This window comes from Hyperolius riggenbachi, chromosome 11 (genome assembly GCF_040937935.1).
Source record: "Hyperolius riggenbachi isolate aHypRig1 chromosome 11, aHypRig1.pri, whole genome shotgun sequence".
In the NCBI taxonomy this organism is placed as follows: domain Eukaryota; kingdom Metazoa; phylum Chordata; class Amphibia; order Anura; family Hyperoliidae; genus Hyperolius; species Hyperolius riggenbachi.
Window position 1 is genome coordinate 53,891,380 of NC_090656.1, and position 16,630 is coordinate 53,908,009.

A 16,630-nucleotide genomic window follows, 5' to 3' on the forward strand; every position below is an offset into this window, starting at 1 on the left:
TAATTTACAGTGAAACGCTGCCCCATTGCGATTATTTGGCACCTATGGGGGGGGGGGGGGCATCCAAATATTCGCAGGGGGGCCCAGTGATTTCTAGTTACGCCCCTGTATAGGGGCCTTCAGTATAGGTAGGTAGGTAGGTATGGGGCCTTCAATAGGTAGGTAGGTATGGGGCCTGCAGTATAGGTAGGTAGGTATGGGGCCTGCAGTATAGGTAGGTATGGGGCCTTCAGTATAGGTAAGTAGGTATGGGGTCTTCAGTATAAGTAGTTAGGTATGGGGCCTTCAGTATAAAGTAGTTAGATATGGGGCCTTCAGTATAAAGTAGTTAGGTATAGGGCCTTCAGTATAGGTAGGTAGGTAGGTAAAGGGGCCTTCAGTATAGGTAGATGGGTATGGGGTCCTCAGTGTAGGTAGGTAGGTATGGGGCCTTCAGTATAGGTAGGTAGGTATGGGGGTCCTCAGTATAGGTAGGTAGGTATGTGGCTTACAGTATAGGTAGGTAGGTATGGGGCCTTCAGTATAGGTAAGTAGGTATGGGGGTCCTCAGTATAGGTAGATAGGTATGTGGCTTTCAGTATAGATAGGTAGGTAGGTATGGGGCCTTCAGTATAGGTAGGTAGGTATGGGGTCCTTAGTATAGGTAGGTAGGTAGGTATGGGGCCTGCAGTATAGGTGGGTAGGTATGGGGCTTTCATTATAGGTAGGTAGATATGGGTTTCAGTATAGGTAGGTAGATATAGGGGCTGGGGCTACCCCCCCCCCCCCCCCCCCCGCTCTTCCCCCACTTGTCCTCCCGCACATCTACAAGCACCAGCTTGCCTCTGCCTCGATTCCAGTGTGGAGCGCACAGCCGCAGACCTCTCTCTCCCTCCTGCTGTTTCCCCGATGCTCGGTTTCTGCTAATGATGGAATCAGCGTCAATAGCAGAAGCCGGTCCCTAGGGGAAAAGTCAGGAGGGAGAGAGAGGTCTGCGGCTGTGCACTCCACACTGGAATCAAGGCAGAGGTAAGCCGGTGCTTGTAAATGTGCGGGAGGACGGGACGAACGGCTGACGGGGGGAGGGAGAGAGGGGCGGATGGAGTCGCCGCGATCTGAGGTCTGGACATTGGATCCGGGGCACCATGGCAACAGATTCGGGGGCGGTGCCCCGGATCAAACCCCCTAGCGACGCCACTGGGACCAACTGTCCTTTTTCAAGCTGTATTGGAAAGAAGCCAAAACAGCTTGAAAAAGGACAGTTGGTCCGAAACAGCGTCTGTTGCTGTGCATGACATTCTCATTGCTTTAATTCAATAAAGAGCTTTTACTACAGATGTGGTGCTGCAGACTCCTTCATTTCTGGTCTAAAGACCCTGGAGGGTCCTCTCCGCTGAGGTCCTCTCCGCCATCTCCCTATTGAGTGCAATTCCACTTGTACTCACGTTATTGTAAAACAGGAAGTCCTCAGGCTTTTGGGCGATGTAACTCGGCAGTAGCAGCACTCCGCTCTCAGCGATGGCTCTGTGGAAGAGGCCCTTGGATAATGGAGACAGCACCTAGCAACAGAACACAGGGACTTTGTGATGGTTATGATAATCATTCTACTATGCATGCAAATTGTATTCTTCTTGGACTTGGGTCAATCATATGCACTTCCTGATCATTCTGATTGGCCTAGGCTCCAACAGTTTGCATTAAAGCAAAACATGAGATGAGGGGCGTAACACCCCTCCCCTCCCCCAGGAGCTGGGGAAGAGGGTCCTGTACAGTGTTCCTGAAGTGAAAATAAACTTATGAGATAATCAATTATATGTGTAGTACGGATGATAAATAGAACATTAGTAACATGGACATGAGGCTCATATTTTTATTCAGTTTACTAGCTTAATTTTTACGATCAGACTGTCACAGTTGCTGTTTAGAATCCACACTATTCCTTGTTAAGCTGAAAGACAAATAGTGAACTTTACTGCAATTAAACCTCATTAGAAGCCTTATCTCAAAGCTTGTTAGCTATTTTAGCCTCTATTTACTTTTCAGGAAGCTGGACAGAATTTCACAAGCTGTCAACAAATTCTTTTTGTATAGATAACAACACAAGTTTTTACTACTTGCTTTGATGGGACACAGAAAGGGACTTCAGAGAATGTTTTTCTAGGGCTATTACTATATTTACCTATGTTTCTCTCATCATGTCACGTGTCACTTAAGGGACACATTCACTTAATATCTATGCATTAATCACTGAACTCACCAAAGCTGAAACACAGAGACCTCCAGCTGACTGGCCAAATATGGTGACTGCCTCGGGGTCACCTCCGAAACTCGCAATGTTCCCTTGGACCCACTGCAGAGCGGCGATTTGATCCAGCAATCCATAGTTCCCCGATGCCCTCTCATCTCCAGTGCTACAGTCACCATGAAGAGAAGGACAACACATTGAATGGGTCTCAAAGTGCATCAAGCTGATATTATGGAGTAATGTTATAAAAGTCACTCGACAGGTGGATTATCCCTGTAACATTTAAAGGACCACTATTGTGGAAAAAAAAAAGTCAAATTTATAATGCACATCTTTAACCTCCTTAGCGGTAACCTCGTGCTGGAGTTAGAGGGTGCCCCCCCCAGACCCGTGCGCTGCCTGGCCAATCAGTGCCAGGCAGCGCTGAGGGGTGGATCGGGACCCCCTCTGATGTCACAACGTCGGTGACGTCATCGCGCCCGTTCAGAACGGGATTTCCTGATGGGCCTGATCGCCAGAGGCGATCAGAGGGGGTGGGGGGATGCTGCTCAGCGGCTATCATGTAGCTAGCGCTAGGCTAGCTACATGATTTTAAAAAAAATAATTTAAAAATAGTGCTGCGCTGCCTCCCTGGTGGATTTAATTGACTGCCAGGGAGGTTAAAGTGGATCTGAACTCTTGCACAGGACAGAAGGAAAACATAGAGAAGTGCACCCTGTATGTATTTAGAGAGTTTAGCATGTCTAATCACAAGTTGCAATTTGATCTCTCAGCTGTGTCAGCTGACTGCCATGGCAGATAAGCTAATTGGTAAACACAGGATGTTAACAATATATCTGCTGCCATGAAAGCTTGAAGTAGATACACTGCAGATTTATTGCAGGATTTCGATCAGCTGTAACAAAGAAATCTTTTTAAAGGTTACTATGCCGTTGCTTATTTTTTAAAAAAGAGAGGAAGTTCTGAGTTCAGGTCCACTTTAAAGGGAGCCCAAGGGATTTCCTTTTAAATAATGCCGGGCCGTCCTGCTGACCCTCGGCCTCTAATACTTTAAGCCATATCCCCTGAACAAGCATGCAGATCAGATGTCTATGACAAATCTGATGGGATTAGCTGCATGCTTGTTCTGTTTGTGATTTAGACCCTGCTGACCAAAAAGATCAGCAGGACAGCCAGGCAACTGGTATTGCTAAAAAGGAAATACATACGGCAGCTTCCATAGGTCTCACACCTCGGGTTCCTTTTAAATATATAATACACATATTTCTCCACGTGTAAAATGCGCTATAAATGGCTTTTTTCCTATGTTGTGAGCGCTTACATTAGATAATTAAGACCTGACACATCTGAAGGGTTTTGGACTAGTCCATCTCCTCGGGGGGGTTCATGAGACCCAATATGTAACAGCGAGTCACATGAAGAGTGACATGCTGTGGCCATAGGGAGAACACCTGCCACATGGCTGAAGGGAGGTCAGCAAGGAAGCTGAGAAGTGGTGAGTAACTCATTTATGTTACGCTCACAACTCTGCATTTGAGGGAGAGGCACATTTGTTACCTATACTTTGAAGGGGGCTACTTAACCACTTCAGCCTTTAGTCGTTTTCACTTTATGCATCCGAGCAATTTTCACCTCCCATTCATTAGCCTATAACTTTATCACTACTTATCACAATGAACTGATTTATATCTTGTTTTTTCCGCCACCAATTAGGCTTTCTTTGGGGGGTACATTTTGCTAAGAGCCACTTTACTGTGAATGCATTTTAACAGGAAGAATAAGAAAAAAACGGGAAAAATTCATTATTTCTCAGTTTTCAGCCATTATAGTTTTAAAATAATACATGCCTCCATAATTAAAACTCACGTATTGTATTTGCCCATATGTCCCAGTTATTACACCGTTAATATTATGTCCCTATAACAATGTATGGCGACAATATTTTATTTGGAAATGAAGGTGCATTTTTTTCCGTTTTGCATCTATCACTATTTACAAGTTTAAAATAAAAAAATATAGAAATATTATATCTTCACATTGATATTTAAAAAGTTTAGACCCTTAGGTAAATATTTACATGTTTTTTTTTTATTGTAATGTTATTTTTTTTATTTTTTATATTAAACATTTTATTTGGGTAGTTTTGGGAGGGTGGGATGTAAACAATAGGGTTATAATGTAAATGTGTGTTGATCTTTATTTTTTTTTAGTTTTAGTTGTAGTATTACTTTTTGCCCACAAGATGGCGGCCATGAGTTTGTTTATATGATGTCACTCTAAGCGTAACATACGCTTAGAGAGACGCATGGGGGATGCAACAGCCACAAAAAGCGAAGCTTCTGAGAGAAGCTGTCGCTTTTTCTGCGGGGGAGAGGAATCAGTGATCGGGCACCATAGCCCAATTCACTGATTCTTGGGCTAACGATCCGCTGCCGGGAGCGCGTGGACGCTCACATGGCCTCCTGGGTGTAGCTAGTACGTCCAGGAGGCCAAAGTAGTTAATACTGGGGATGCACTGGCTACCTATTCTGGGGAGGCTCATCTGCTACCTAAAGTGGGGGCTGACCTAAGACTTCCATTACTCCCAAAAGGAGTTCATCACAATGAAATGATCTATATCTTGTTTTTTCCGCCACCAATTAGGCTTTCTTTGGGGGGTACATTTTGCTAAGAGCCACTTTACTGTAAATGCATTTTAACAGGAAGAATAAGAAAAAAACGGAAAAAATTCATTATTTCTCAGTTTTCAGCCATTATAGTTTTAAAATAATACATGCCTCCATAATTAAAACTCACGTATTGTATTTGCCCATATGTCCCAGTTATTACACCGTTAATATTATGTCCCTATAACAATGTATGGCGACAATATTTTATTTGGAAATGAAGGTGCATTTTTTCCGTTTTGCATCTATCATTATTTACAAGTTTAAAATAAAAAAAAATATAGAAATATTTCATCTTCACATTGATATTTAAAAAGTTTAGACCCTTAAATAAAAAAACAACATTACAATAAAAAAAAAAAACGTATTTACCTAAGGGTCTAAACTTTTTAAATATCAATGTGAAGATGAAATATTTCTATATTTTTTTTATTTTAAACTTGTAAATAGTGATAGATGCAAAACGGAAAAAATGCACCGTCATTTCCAAATAAAATATTGTCGCCATACATTGTTATAGGGACATAATATTAACGGTGTAATAACTGGGACATATGGGCAAATACAATACGTGAGTTTTAATTATGGAGGCATGTATTATTTTAAAACTATAATGGCTGAAAACTGAGAAATAATGAATTTTTTCCGTTTTTTTCTTATTCTTCCTGTTAAAATGCATTTACAGTAAAGTAGCTCTTAGCAAAATGTACCCCCCAAAGAAAGCCTAATTGGTGGTGGAAAAAACAAGATATAGATCAGTTCATTGTGATGAACTCCTTTTGGGAGTAATGGAAGTCTTAGGTCAGCCCCCACTTTAGGTAGCAGATGAGCCACCCCAGAATAGGTAGCCAGTGCATCCCCAGTTTTAACTACTTTGGCCTCCTGGACGTACTAGCTACACCCAGGAGGCCATGTGAGCGTCCGCGTGCTCCCGCGGCCGATCGCGCGCGTGCAAAACTACCCAAATAAAATGTTTAATATAAAAAATAAAAAAACAAAAACAAAACATGTATTTACCTTTTATATTAAACATTTTATTTGGGTAGTTTTGGGAGGGTGGGATGTAAACAATAGGGTTATAATGTAAATGTGTGTTGATCTTTATTTTTTTTTTTAGTTTTAGTTGTAGTATTACTTTTTGGCCACAAGATGGCAGACATGAGTTTGTTTACATGACGTCACTCTAAGCATAACATACGCTTAGAGAGACGCATGGGGGACGCAACAGCCACAAAAAGCGAAGCTTCTGAGAGAAGCTGTCGCTTTTTCTGCGGGGGAGAGGAATCAGTGATCGGGCACCATAGCCCGATTCACTGATTCCTGGGCTAACGATCCGCGGCCGGGAGCGCGCGCGCACGATCGGCCACGGGAGCGCGCAGATGCGCACATGGCCTCCTGGGCGTAGCTAGTACGTCCAGGAGGCCAAAGTAGTTAATACTGGGGATGCACTGGCTACCTATTCTGGGGAGGCTCACCTGCTACCTAAAGTGGGGGCTGACCTAAGACTTCCATTACTCCCGAAAGGAGACTTCCATTACACCCGAAAGGGGGGCCCATCTAATACCTATACTTGAGAGGTAGGGCTACTGATGGGCACACCTCCTGTCCACCAACAGTGTGTATGTGTGAGGGGGGCGCTCATCTGCTACCCTGGGAGCTTACCTTAGACTGGTGACATATTTGGTTTCCATTTGGCTCCCAGTACTGGGGGGAGAGGGGGTGGTGGGCAAGGGCATCGCAAGAGCCATAGCAGCCATAGGGCCCTAGAGCAGAGGCTCAGCTGGTACTTGATGTATTCACTATTAACTTTCTTGCGTTCCTCCTTAATGCTGGGGGAACACATGCTGGGGGAACACATGGCTACCTATATGGGGGGCACTCATCTGCCACCTAAACTGGGGGCCTACACAAATTTAAGAACCCATTGTGTCCCATGAGTCAAAAAGTTTGCCCAACCCCTGCTTTAGGTACACCTGGTCCAGCAGCTACCTGAAGAAGCCCATAACTCCCAGTCGGTACTGGATGGCCACGACCACCACATCTTCATAGATGCTTAATGCAGATCCTTCAAAAAGACTGGCTCCTCCAATCAATAAGGCACCGCCATATATGAAGACCATCACCTGGAGATCATGGGGAATGAAATATAGCAATGATATTTAGGAATAATAAACAGAAACACGTGTTCCTATCAGCTATTACTCCATAAGCTTGTGACAAATTTATATCTATATATATATATATATATAATAGAGTAAGTGCCTCAACCTTCAAGCAAGAAGAAGAAGTAGCGCCCTGCCCCCAGGGCCGGTCCAAGCAAGAAGAAGGGGCTGGTCCAAGCAAGAAGAAGATGTAGTGCCATATCAAACCAAGGGCGAAGAGGGATAATTTGCATATTCAGTAGCAGTGCATTGTGGGTAACCACAAATGTTCACTTATTGCTGAATAATTGCGGATTTGCTTCTGTTTTAAGAAGGCAAATTACATCAAGCTTTGCTTTTTTTTTTAGTAGGAGGGCTTTTTGGTCCCTTTTATCCCCCTATACATTCTTAGTAGTTTGGGTCACCCTGAGCTGCTTGGTTACTCTGTTGTACTGGTCCAATCCCTATCTCTTACAGCCATATCAATCCTTGCCATGTACTAATGAGGACCAAAAGTCCAAAGCAGGTTGTCTACATGTGGGTTTGATATGATGGGTAAAATTTAAAGCTATATGCTTGCTATACACCAGCGGTTCTGAATGCTTGCTTGGCCTACCAAGGGTGAAAAGGGATAATTTGCATATTTAGTAGCAGTGCATTGTGGGTAACCACAAATGTTCACTTATAGCTGAATTATTGCAGATTTCCATCTGTTTTAAGAAGGCAAATTACACCAATACAGTGGCGGCATTGCAGGAAGTGACGACAGTGGAACGCACGCTGGAACGCGGAAGAGGTGAGTCATCCCCGCCCGCTGCCTCTTACTAATAGTGGCGGCTGCTGCTGAGCTTAAGCAGGAGGGGGGAGCGCACATGGGGGACCCAGGTGAGGGAGGGGGGGTCCTGTTGAGCTTAAGCTGGAGGGGGAGCACACATGGGGGACCCAGGTGAGGGAGGGGGGTCCTGCTGAGCTTAAGCTGCAGGGGGAGTGCACATGGGGAACCCAGGTGAGGAAGGGGGGGTCCTGCTGAGCTTAAGCTGGAGGGGGAGTGCACATTGGGGACCCAGGTGAGGGAGGGGGGGTCCTGCTGAGCTTAAAGGGACTCCGAGCACAAAAAAAAAAAGAAAGTTGTACTCACCATGGGCTTTCTCCAGCCCAGTGCTGGTCGGGAGGTCCCACGCCGGCGTCCTGGCTCCTCTCCTTCTCCCCGCTCCGGAATGGCTGGCAGGCCGCAGCCCGGGCGACACTCTCCCGAGTGTCGGGCTTCTTCTTCCGCATATGACGCGGATTACGTCACACGCCGGCCGCCTCGCGTCATCATGGCGGCCGGCGTGAAAGTACTGCGCATGCGCGCTTTGTTCGCGCATGCGCAGTACTTTCACGCCGGCCGCCATGATGACGCGAGGCGGCCGGCGTGTGACGTAATCCGCGTCATATGCGGAAGAAGAAGCCCGACACTCGGGAGAGTGTCGCCCGGGCTGCGGCCTGCCAGCCATTCCGGAGCGGGGAGAAGGAGAGGAGCCAGGACGCCGGCGTGGGACCTCCCGACCAGCACTGGGCTGGAGAAAGCCCATGGTGAGTACAACTTTCTTTTTTTTTTTGTGCTCGGAGTCCCTTTAAGCTGGAGGGGGAGCGCACATAGGGTCCGCCGCTGTGCCCAATACCCCCTTCCTGCCCTCCACCTCATTATGCAGCGTATGCTATGCCGCGGGTCGGCTAGTATAACATAATACTACAGAAACAGAACCCTTCTCCCTCAAGCATAGGGACACTGCTAGGTGCAGGAAGCACAGGGACACTGTTAGGTGCAGGCTGTAGGGGGAAGCAGGCAGCACAGGACACTGCTAGGTGCAGGCTGGAGGGGGTGGCAGGCAGCACAGGACACTGATAGGTGGAGGCTGGAGGGGGAGGCACGGAAGCACAGGACACCGATAGGTGGAGGCTGGAGGGGGAGGCATGGAAGCATAGGACACTTGGTAGGTGCAGGTTGGAAGGAGGAGATATGGCAGCACAGGACACCGATAGGTGGAGGCTGGAGGGGGAGGCACGGTAACACAGGACACTGCTAGGTGCAGGCTGGATGGGGGAGGCATGGCAGCACAGGGACACTGATAGGTACTGGTTGGAAGGAGGAGCCAATCAGCACAGGACACAGAGATGTAGGCTGGAAGGAGGAGGCATTTCAGCACAGGACACTGATAGGTGCAGGCTGGGAGGAGGAGGTATGGCAGCACAGGACACTGATAGGTGCAGGCTGGGAAGAGGAGGCATGGCAGCATAGGAACACTGACAGGTACAGGCTGGAAGGGGATGACATGCCAGCACAGGGACACTGAAATATGCAGGCTGGAAGGAGGAGGCATGGCATCACTGGTCACTGATAGGTGCAGGCTAGTAGGAAGAGACATGCAGTTCAGGACACTGAGATATGCAGGCCGGAAGGAGCAGGCATGACAGCACAGGACACTGATAGGTGCAGGCTGGAAGGAGGAGGCGTGGCAGCACAGGGACACTGAGATATGCAGGCTGTAAGGAGGAGGCATGGCAACACCGGACACTGATAGGTGCAGGCTAGTAGGAGGAGACATGCAGATGCAGTTCATTACACAGAGATACAGGCTGGAAGGAGGAGGCATGGCAGCACAAGACACTGATAGGTGCAGGCTGGAAGGAGGAGGCATGGTAACACGGGCACAAATAGGTGCAGGCTGGAAGGAGGAGACATGGCAGCACAGGACACTGATAGGTGCAGGCTGGAAGGAGGAGGCATGGCAGCATCGGACACTGTTAGGTGCAGGCTAGTAGAAGGAGATATGCAGTTCAGGACACTGAGAGATGCAGGCTGGAAGGAGGAGGCATGACAGCACAGGACACTGATAGGTGCAGGCTGGAAGGAAGAGACATGGCAGTACAGGATACTGATAGGTGCAGGCTGGAAGGATGAGACATGGCAGCACAGGACACTGGTAGTTGGAAGCTTGAGGGCGGAAGCATGGCAGCACAGGACACTGACAGTTGCAGGCGGAAGGAGGCTATAGGAGCGCAAACGAGGAGGTGCACAGCACAGGGCTGCACATGCAGCATGAACGGAGCGGGGCGTAATGACGGTGAGAGACCAGAGGACTTCAGGGGACTGGAAAAATCCCAAGGTAACTAACTGACCATTTGCGGTTACCTAAAATTTCCTTTATGTAGCAAAAGGCCTTTTTTCTGCTTAAATTACACAGAGCGCTGGCTGGAGAAACTTTATAAAGAAGCAATTAACTACTAGAAAGTGTTTTTAGCTAGAAAGCAGGTTTCCTGATTTGTACCTGTTTGATGATTATATTAGTTAGTTACTTACAGGACGTTTAGTATAAGGGTCCCGATCTGACGGCGTGTAGACATTGAGGTAGAGACAGTCTTCTGATATCGGAGGTAAAGTCAGACTCCCCTGGAGGTATTGTTTGAAGTCTTCTAGGGATGCTACACGCTGCAGGCACCTGCAGAAGCAGGGGTAGCATAATCAGGTCACATCCTTTAAAGGAGAACTCCAACCAGAGCCCTTTGCTAGAATCCCGCCTCTTCCGGGTATGTGCGCAAATTAGTGATATTAGCATTAATTAGTTGACTAGTGGTCCATAGAGGTACGTAGTATTTGTGCGCCCTAGTGAGGTGCAGGGCTGACCCTATTATGAAGCCACCTGAATTATATGATTCAGGTGGGATACTGTAGGGGATGGCACTGACAACTGGTAGCAACAGTCTGCAAAGTTAGTGGCAAGTGGAGAAGTGCCTCAGCTCTCCAGCATTCAAGGAACTCATCTCCTCACTTCTGCCGCTTACTGTCCTGTTTCCATGGCTCCAGTGTCATCTGTCATCACATGACCTGCCACCACAGTGGGTTCCATGACCACAAACACCACTGAAATCACAGACACAGGACAAGCAGCTGAACTGAGGAAATGCGTTGGTGGATCCTGAAGAGGTGAGGCACTTCTTCACTCAACTCAAATATGCAAGAGGGATGGAAGAAGACACCTCAGGCTTAAGGTGGCCACACATAGTGTTGGGCGAACAGTGTTCGCCACTGTTCGGGTTCTGCAGAACATCACCCTGTTCGGGTGATGTTCGAGTTCGGCCGAACACCTGACGGTGCTCGGCCAAACCGTTCGGCCACATGGCCGAACTAAGAGCGCATGGCCGAACGTTCCCCGAACGTTCGGCTAGCGCTGTGATTGGCCGAACGGGTCACGTGGTTCGGGCCCGAACGCGCTCTGATTGGCCGAACGGTCACGTGGTTCGGGTAAATAAATACCCGAACCACGTCATATCTCCGCCATTTCTCTGTGGGTTTAGCTTTGGGTAGGCAGGCAGGGTAGTTCGCTCTCCAGCCACGCTAGCCAGGGTCCCCCCCAGTCATTGTGTGTCGCTGCTGGGAACAGTAGTACACCGCTCACTCAGCCACACTATATATATAGCATTGTTTACTGCCACTGTGTACCTCGCTCAGCCACGCTATATATAGCATTGTGTTTTCTGACACTCTGTGTACACGGCTTAGCCTGACTATATAGCATTGTGTGTACTGCCACTGTGCACCTCGCTCAGCCACGCTATATATAGCATTGTGTTTTCTGACACTCTGTGTACACGGCTTAGCCTGACTATATAGCATTGTGTGTACTGCCACTGTGCACCTCGCTCAGCCACGCTATATATAGCATTGTGTTTACTGCCACTCTGTGTACACCGCTCAGCCAGACTATATACAATTGATTACTGACACTCTGTGTACACCGCTCAGCCAGACTATATACCATTGTTTACTGACACTCTGTGTACACCGCTCAGCCAGACTATATACCATTGTTTACTGACACTCTGTGTACACCGCTCAGCCAGACTATATACCATTGTTTACTGACACTCTGTGTACACCGCTCAGCCAGACTATATACCATTGTTTACTGACACTCTGTGTACACCGCTCAGCCAGACTATATACCATTGTTTACTGACACTCTGTGTACACCGCTCAGCCAGACCATATACCATTGTTTACTGACACTCTGTGTACACCGCTCAGCCAGACTATATACCATTGTTTACTGACACTCTGTGTACACCGCTCAGCCAGATTATATAGCATTGTTTACTGACACTCTATGTACACCGCTCAGCCAGACTATATTGCATTGTTTACTGACACTCTGTGTACACCGCTCAGCCAGACTATATACCATTGTTTACTGACACTCTGTGTACACCGCTCAGCCAGACTATATACCATTGTTTACTGACACTCTGTGTACACCGCTCAGCCAGACTATATACCATTGTTTACTGACACTCTGTGTACACCGCTCAGCCAGACTATATACCATTGTTTACTGACACTCTGTGTACACCGCTCAGCCAGACTATATACCATTGTTTACTGACACTCTGTGTACACCGCTCAGCCAGATTATATAGCATTGTTTACTGACACTGTGTGTACACCGCTCAGCCAGACTATATTGCATTGTTTACTGACACTCTGTGTACACCGCTCAGCCAGACTATATACCATTGTTTACTGACACTCTGTGTACACCGCTCAGCCAGACTATATACCATTGTTTACTGACACTCTGTGTACACCGCTCAGCCAGACTATATACCATTGTTTACTGACACTCTGTGTACACTGCTCAGCCAGACTATATACCATTGTTTACTGACACTCTGATTCTGCTGAGAACAGTAGTACACCGCTCGCTCAGCCAGACTATATAGCATTGTGTTTACTGCCACTCTGTGTACACCGCTCAGCCACACTATATAGCATTGCGTACTCTGCCAGTCAGTGTGTATATTGCTGGGATCAGTAATACTCCACTCACCGTCAACCACTATATGAGCTCAACATGAGTTCCCCAGAGACCTCCGCTGTGAGCAGCACTCCCAACAACAGCAACAGCAAACGCCCCACGCAAGCTATAACATCCACCCCAGCAGCCAGTGGTCAGCAGCAGCCCTCCCTGGAGGAGAACGTTGTGTCCATCGGTCCGTCGCCAGAGCGATTAATGAGGGCTGCCATTGAGGAGATTATGGGGCCTGATGTGGAGGAGGAGGTCTGGCTCAGGCCAGCATCCCAAGTTAATGTTGAGGACGATGAGGGGTCTGTGTCTGGGGATGTTGGGGTGGCAGAGGTGGTGGGTGGGTCAGACTCAGGAGAAGAGTTGTATGATGAGGATGATGATCGGGACCATCTGTATGTGCCTCAGAGTCCGACCCCGGAAAACATGTTGTATCGTGTGTTTAGGTACTAAAATCTGCGTTCCCTCCCAGTAGTGTTGGGCGAACAGTGTTTGCCACTGTTCGGGTTCTGCAGAACATCACCCTGTTCGGGGTGACTATATAGCATTGTGTTTAATGCCACTCTGTGTACACGGCTCAGCCACACTATATAGCATTGTGTTTACTTCCACTCTGTGTCTGCTGGGAACAGTAGTACACCGCTCACCCGCCACTGTATAGCATTGTGCTCTGTGTCGCTGCTGACAATAGTGGTACACCGCTCACCCCCCACTGTATAGCATTTCTGTACTGCCACTGTACTGCTGCCAGTCAGCGTGTACTTTAAGGATAAGTGAAATGAGGAAGAAATCCGGTGAAAGAGGGAGGGGCAAGGGAAGAGGTGTTTCCCCTGACGGTTCACGTACAGGCCACAGGGGAGCACCCAAGAAAACCCACTCAATACCGCCCATGTTGTCCAGGACAACAACCCTCACAGATCCAAAAGAACAGGACCAGATAATTACTTGGATGACCTCTCAAGCGTCCAGCAGTGGGTTAAGCAGCACCAGCACATCACGCACGAGGTCCGAGTCCTCAGCCAGTTACAAGGAGCCAGTGGGCACAAAGCTGACACAACCGGCAGCGACACCACGCACACAACTGCCAGATAACCAGACGACGTTGGAGTGAGCTGCGCAGAGGTTGTTCTGGGGAGCTCTACTCCACGGCGGCGGCCCCCCACAATGACATATGACGAGTTTGAGGAGATGGAAGAGGAGGGTATGGACAATGTGGACATAGACCCAGATTTTGTTTGTGAACGAGAACATCGCCGTCGTAGCAGCAGCACAGATGAGTCTGTTGAGGAACCCACTGCTGCACGAGTTCGCCTTGTGCCACAAGGTAAGCGGCGCGCAATTTCAGGCACCGCAAGCATGGAAGTTCAAGTGAGAGGCAAAAGAGGCGCAAACAGAAATCGCCAGCAAGGCAGGTGCTCCAAAGTCTGGGCTTTCTTTGAAGACTGCACTGAGGATGTTACCATGGCGATTTGCAAGGTGTGCAAGACCCGTCTGAGCAGGGGGAAAAGTATTAACAACCTCTCCACCACCAGCATGAGCCGCCACATTCTATCCAAACATCCCACTCTGTGGGCAAACGCGGCAGGACAGGGTACCACCAGCAACACTGCCTCCCTTGGGTTCACCAGACTCACCACCAGACCCGCCTCAGCAGCAGCAGTAGCCCAGCCATTGCGTGGTTCACAACATTCACAAACATCAGACGATGCTGACACTGTCACTTTCCGGACTAGTGCTCTTGAGGTCTCCCAGTGTTCATCAAACACAACAACCAACAGCCCTTCGGTGTGCAGCCCTACGGTTGAGTTGTCTGTCTCTGAGATGTTTGAGCGCAAGAGGAAATTGCCAGCAAATGACCCCCGGGCCGTGGCAGTAACAGCCAGCCAGCATAGCCAAGGTTCTGGCCTGCGAAATGCTGCCATATCGAGTGGTGGAGACAAACAGCTTCAAGGGCATGATGTCAGTGGCCATCCCACGTTACGTGGTTCCCAGCCGCTACCACTTTGCACGCTCTGCAGTGCCTGAGTTGCATGAGCACGTGGTCAGCTAAATAACCCGAAGCTTGAAGAATGCCGTTGCCTGCAAGGTTCACCTCACCACTGACACCTGGACGAGTGCGTTCGGCCAGGGTCGATACATCTCCCTTACCGCGCACTGGGTGAACCTTGTGGAGCCTGGCAGCGATTCCTCACCTGCTACGGCGCGGGTGTTGCCCACGCCGCAAACAGCTGCACCGCCGTCCCTCCCACTGGATAACAACAGCAGCACCTACCTCTCTGACTCCTTCTCCTCCAACGCATCTCAAAGCTGTACCTCATCCGGAAACGCTAACCCAGCACCAGCAGTAGTAGGATCGTGGAAGCAGTGCAGCACAGCTGTTGGCATGCGTCAGCAAGCGTTGCTGAAGCTGATCTGCCTTGGGGATAAGCAGCACACAGGGGAGGAAATTTGAAGGGGAATAAAGGAACAGACGGATTTGTGGCTGGCACCGCTGGACCTGAAACCGGGCATGAAGCTAGACACCTGGCACGAACTGGCAATGTACACAATAGAGGTGCTGGCTTGCCCGGCAGCCAGCGTTATGTCGGAACGCTGTTTCAGTGCTGCCGGAGGCATCGTCACAGATCGGCGTATCCGCCTCTCCACAGAAAATGCAGACCGTCTGACTCAAATTAAAATGAATCAATCCTGGATTGGGAACGACTACGCAACACTCCAGGACCCCAACCAAGTAACATGACCAATGAACATCTGGGATGGTTTAGCGTTTCCGGTCCCTGTTTATTGAACCTCTCATCTGTATTACATTTATGACTGCATGGCGGCAAAAAGCATTGCTGCTATATCCGCACGCTTTTTGTCCTCATGCAAGGCCTGGGTTGTTGTGTCTCAAAAAGCATGGCCTTCTTCTCCTCCTGCGCCTGCTCCTGTTCCATCACGTGTGCTGCTGCTGCTGGGTTAGCGTTGCCGCCCGGTCCCTGTTTATTGAACCTCTTATCTTTATTACATTTATGACTGCATGCATGGCGGTAAAAAGCATGCTACCCGCACGCTTTTTGTCCTCATGCAAGGCCTGGGTTGTTGTGTCTCACAAAGCGTTGCCTTCTCCTCCTGCGCCTCCTCCTGTTCCATCACGTGTGCTGCTGCTGCTGCTGCTGGGTTAGCGTTGCCGGTCCCTGTTTATGGAACCTCTTATCTTTATTACATTTATGACTGCATGGCGGTACAAAGCATGCTATCCGCACGCTTTTTGTCCTCATGCAAGGCCTGGGTTGTTGTGTCTCACAAAGCGTGGCCTTCTCCTCCTGCGCCTCCTCCTGTTCCATCACGTGTGCTGCTGCTGCTGGGTTAGCGTTGCCGGTCCCTGTTTATGGAACCTCTTATCTTTATTACATTTATGACTGCATGGTGGTACAAAGCATGCTATCCGCACGCTTCTTGTCCTCATGCAAGGCCTGGGTTGTTGTGTCTCACAAAGCGTGGCCTTCTCCTCCTGCGCCTCCTCCTGTTCCATCACGTGTGCTGCTGCTGCTGCTGCTGCTGGGTTAGCGTTGCCGGTCCCTGTTTATGGAACCTCTTATCTTTATTACATTTATGACTGCATGGCGGTACAAAGCATGCTATCCGCACGCTTTTTGTCCTCATGCAAGGCCTGGGTTGTTGTGTCTCACAAAGCGTGGCCTTCTCCTCCTGCGCCTCCTCCTGTTCCATCACGTGTGCTGCTGCTGCTGCTGCTGGGTTAGCGTTGCCGGTCCC

At 48.7% G+C, this 16,630-nt stretch overlaps 1 protein-coding gene across 4 annotated transcripts in view; it reads right to left on the reverse strand.

Moving 5' to 3' along the window:
* The window catches only part of LOC137537693 (fatty acyl-CoA hydrolase precursor, medium chain-like), a 138,766-nt gene that overhangs the window by 81,887 nt on the left and 40,249 nt on the right, over positions 1-16,630 (reverse strand). For all 4 annotated transcript variants that reach the window (XM_068259624.1, XM_068259626.1, XM_068259625.1 and 1 more), the window contains 4 exons: positions 10,375-10,513; positions 6,880-7,013; positions 2,237-2,390; positions 1,425-1,538 (listed from right to left, as the gene is read on the reverse strand). In XM_068259624.1, the coding sequence (XP_068115725.1) occupies positions 1,425-1,538; positions 2,237-2,390; positions 6,880-7,013; positions 10,375-10,513 (541 nt within the window). The remainder of the gene's footprint in view (positions 1-1,424; positions 1,539-2,236; positions 2,391-6,879; positions 7,014-10,374; positions 10,514-16,630) is intronic.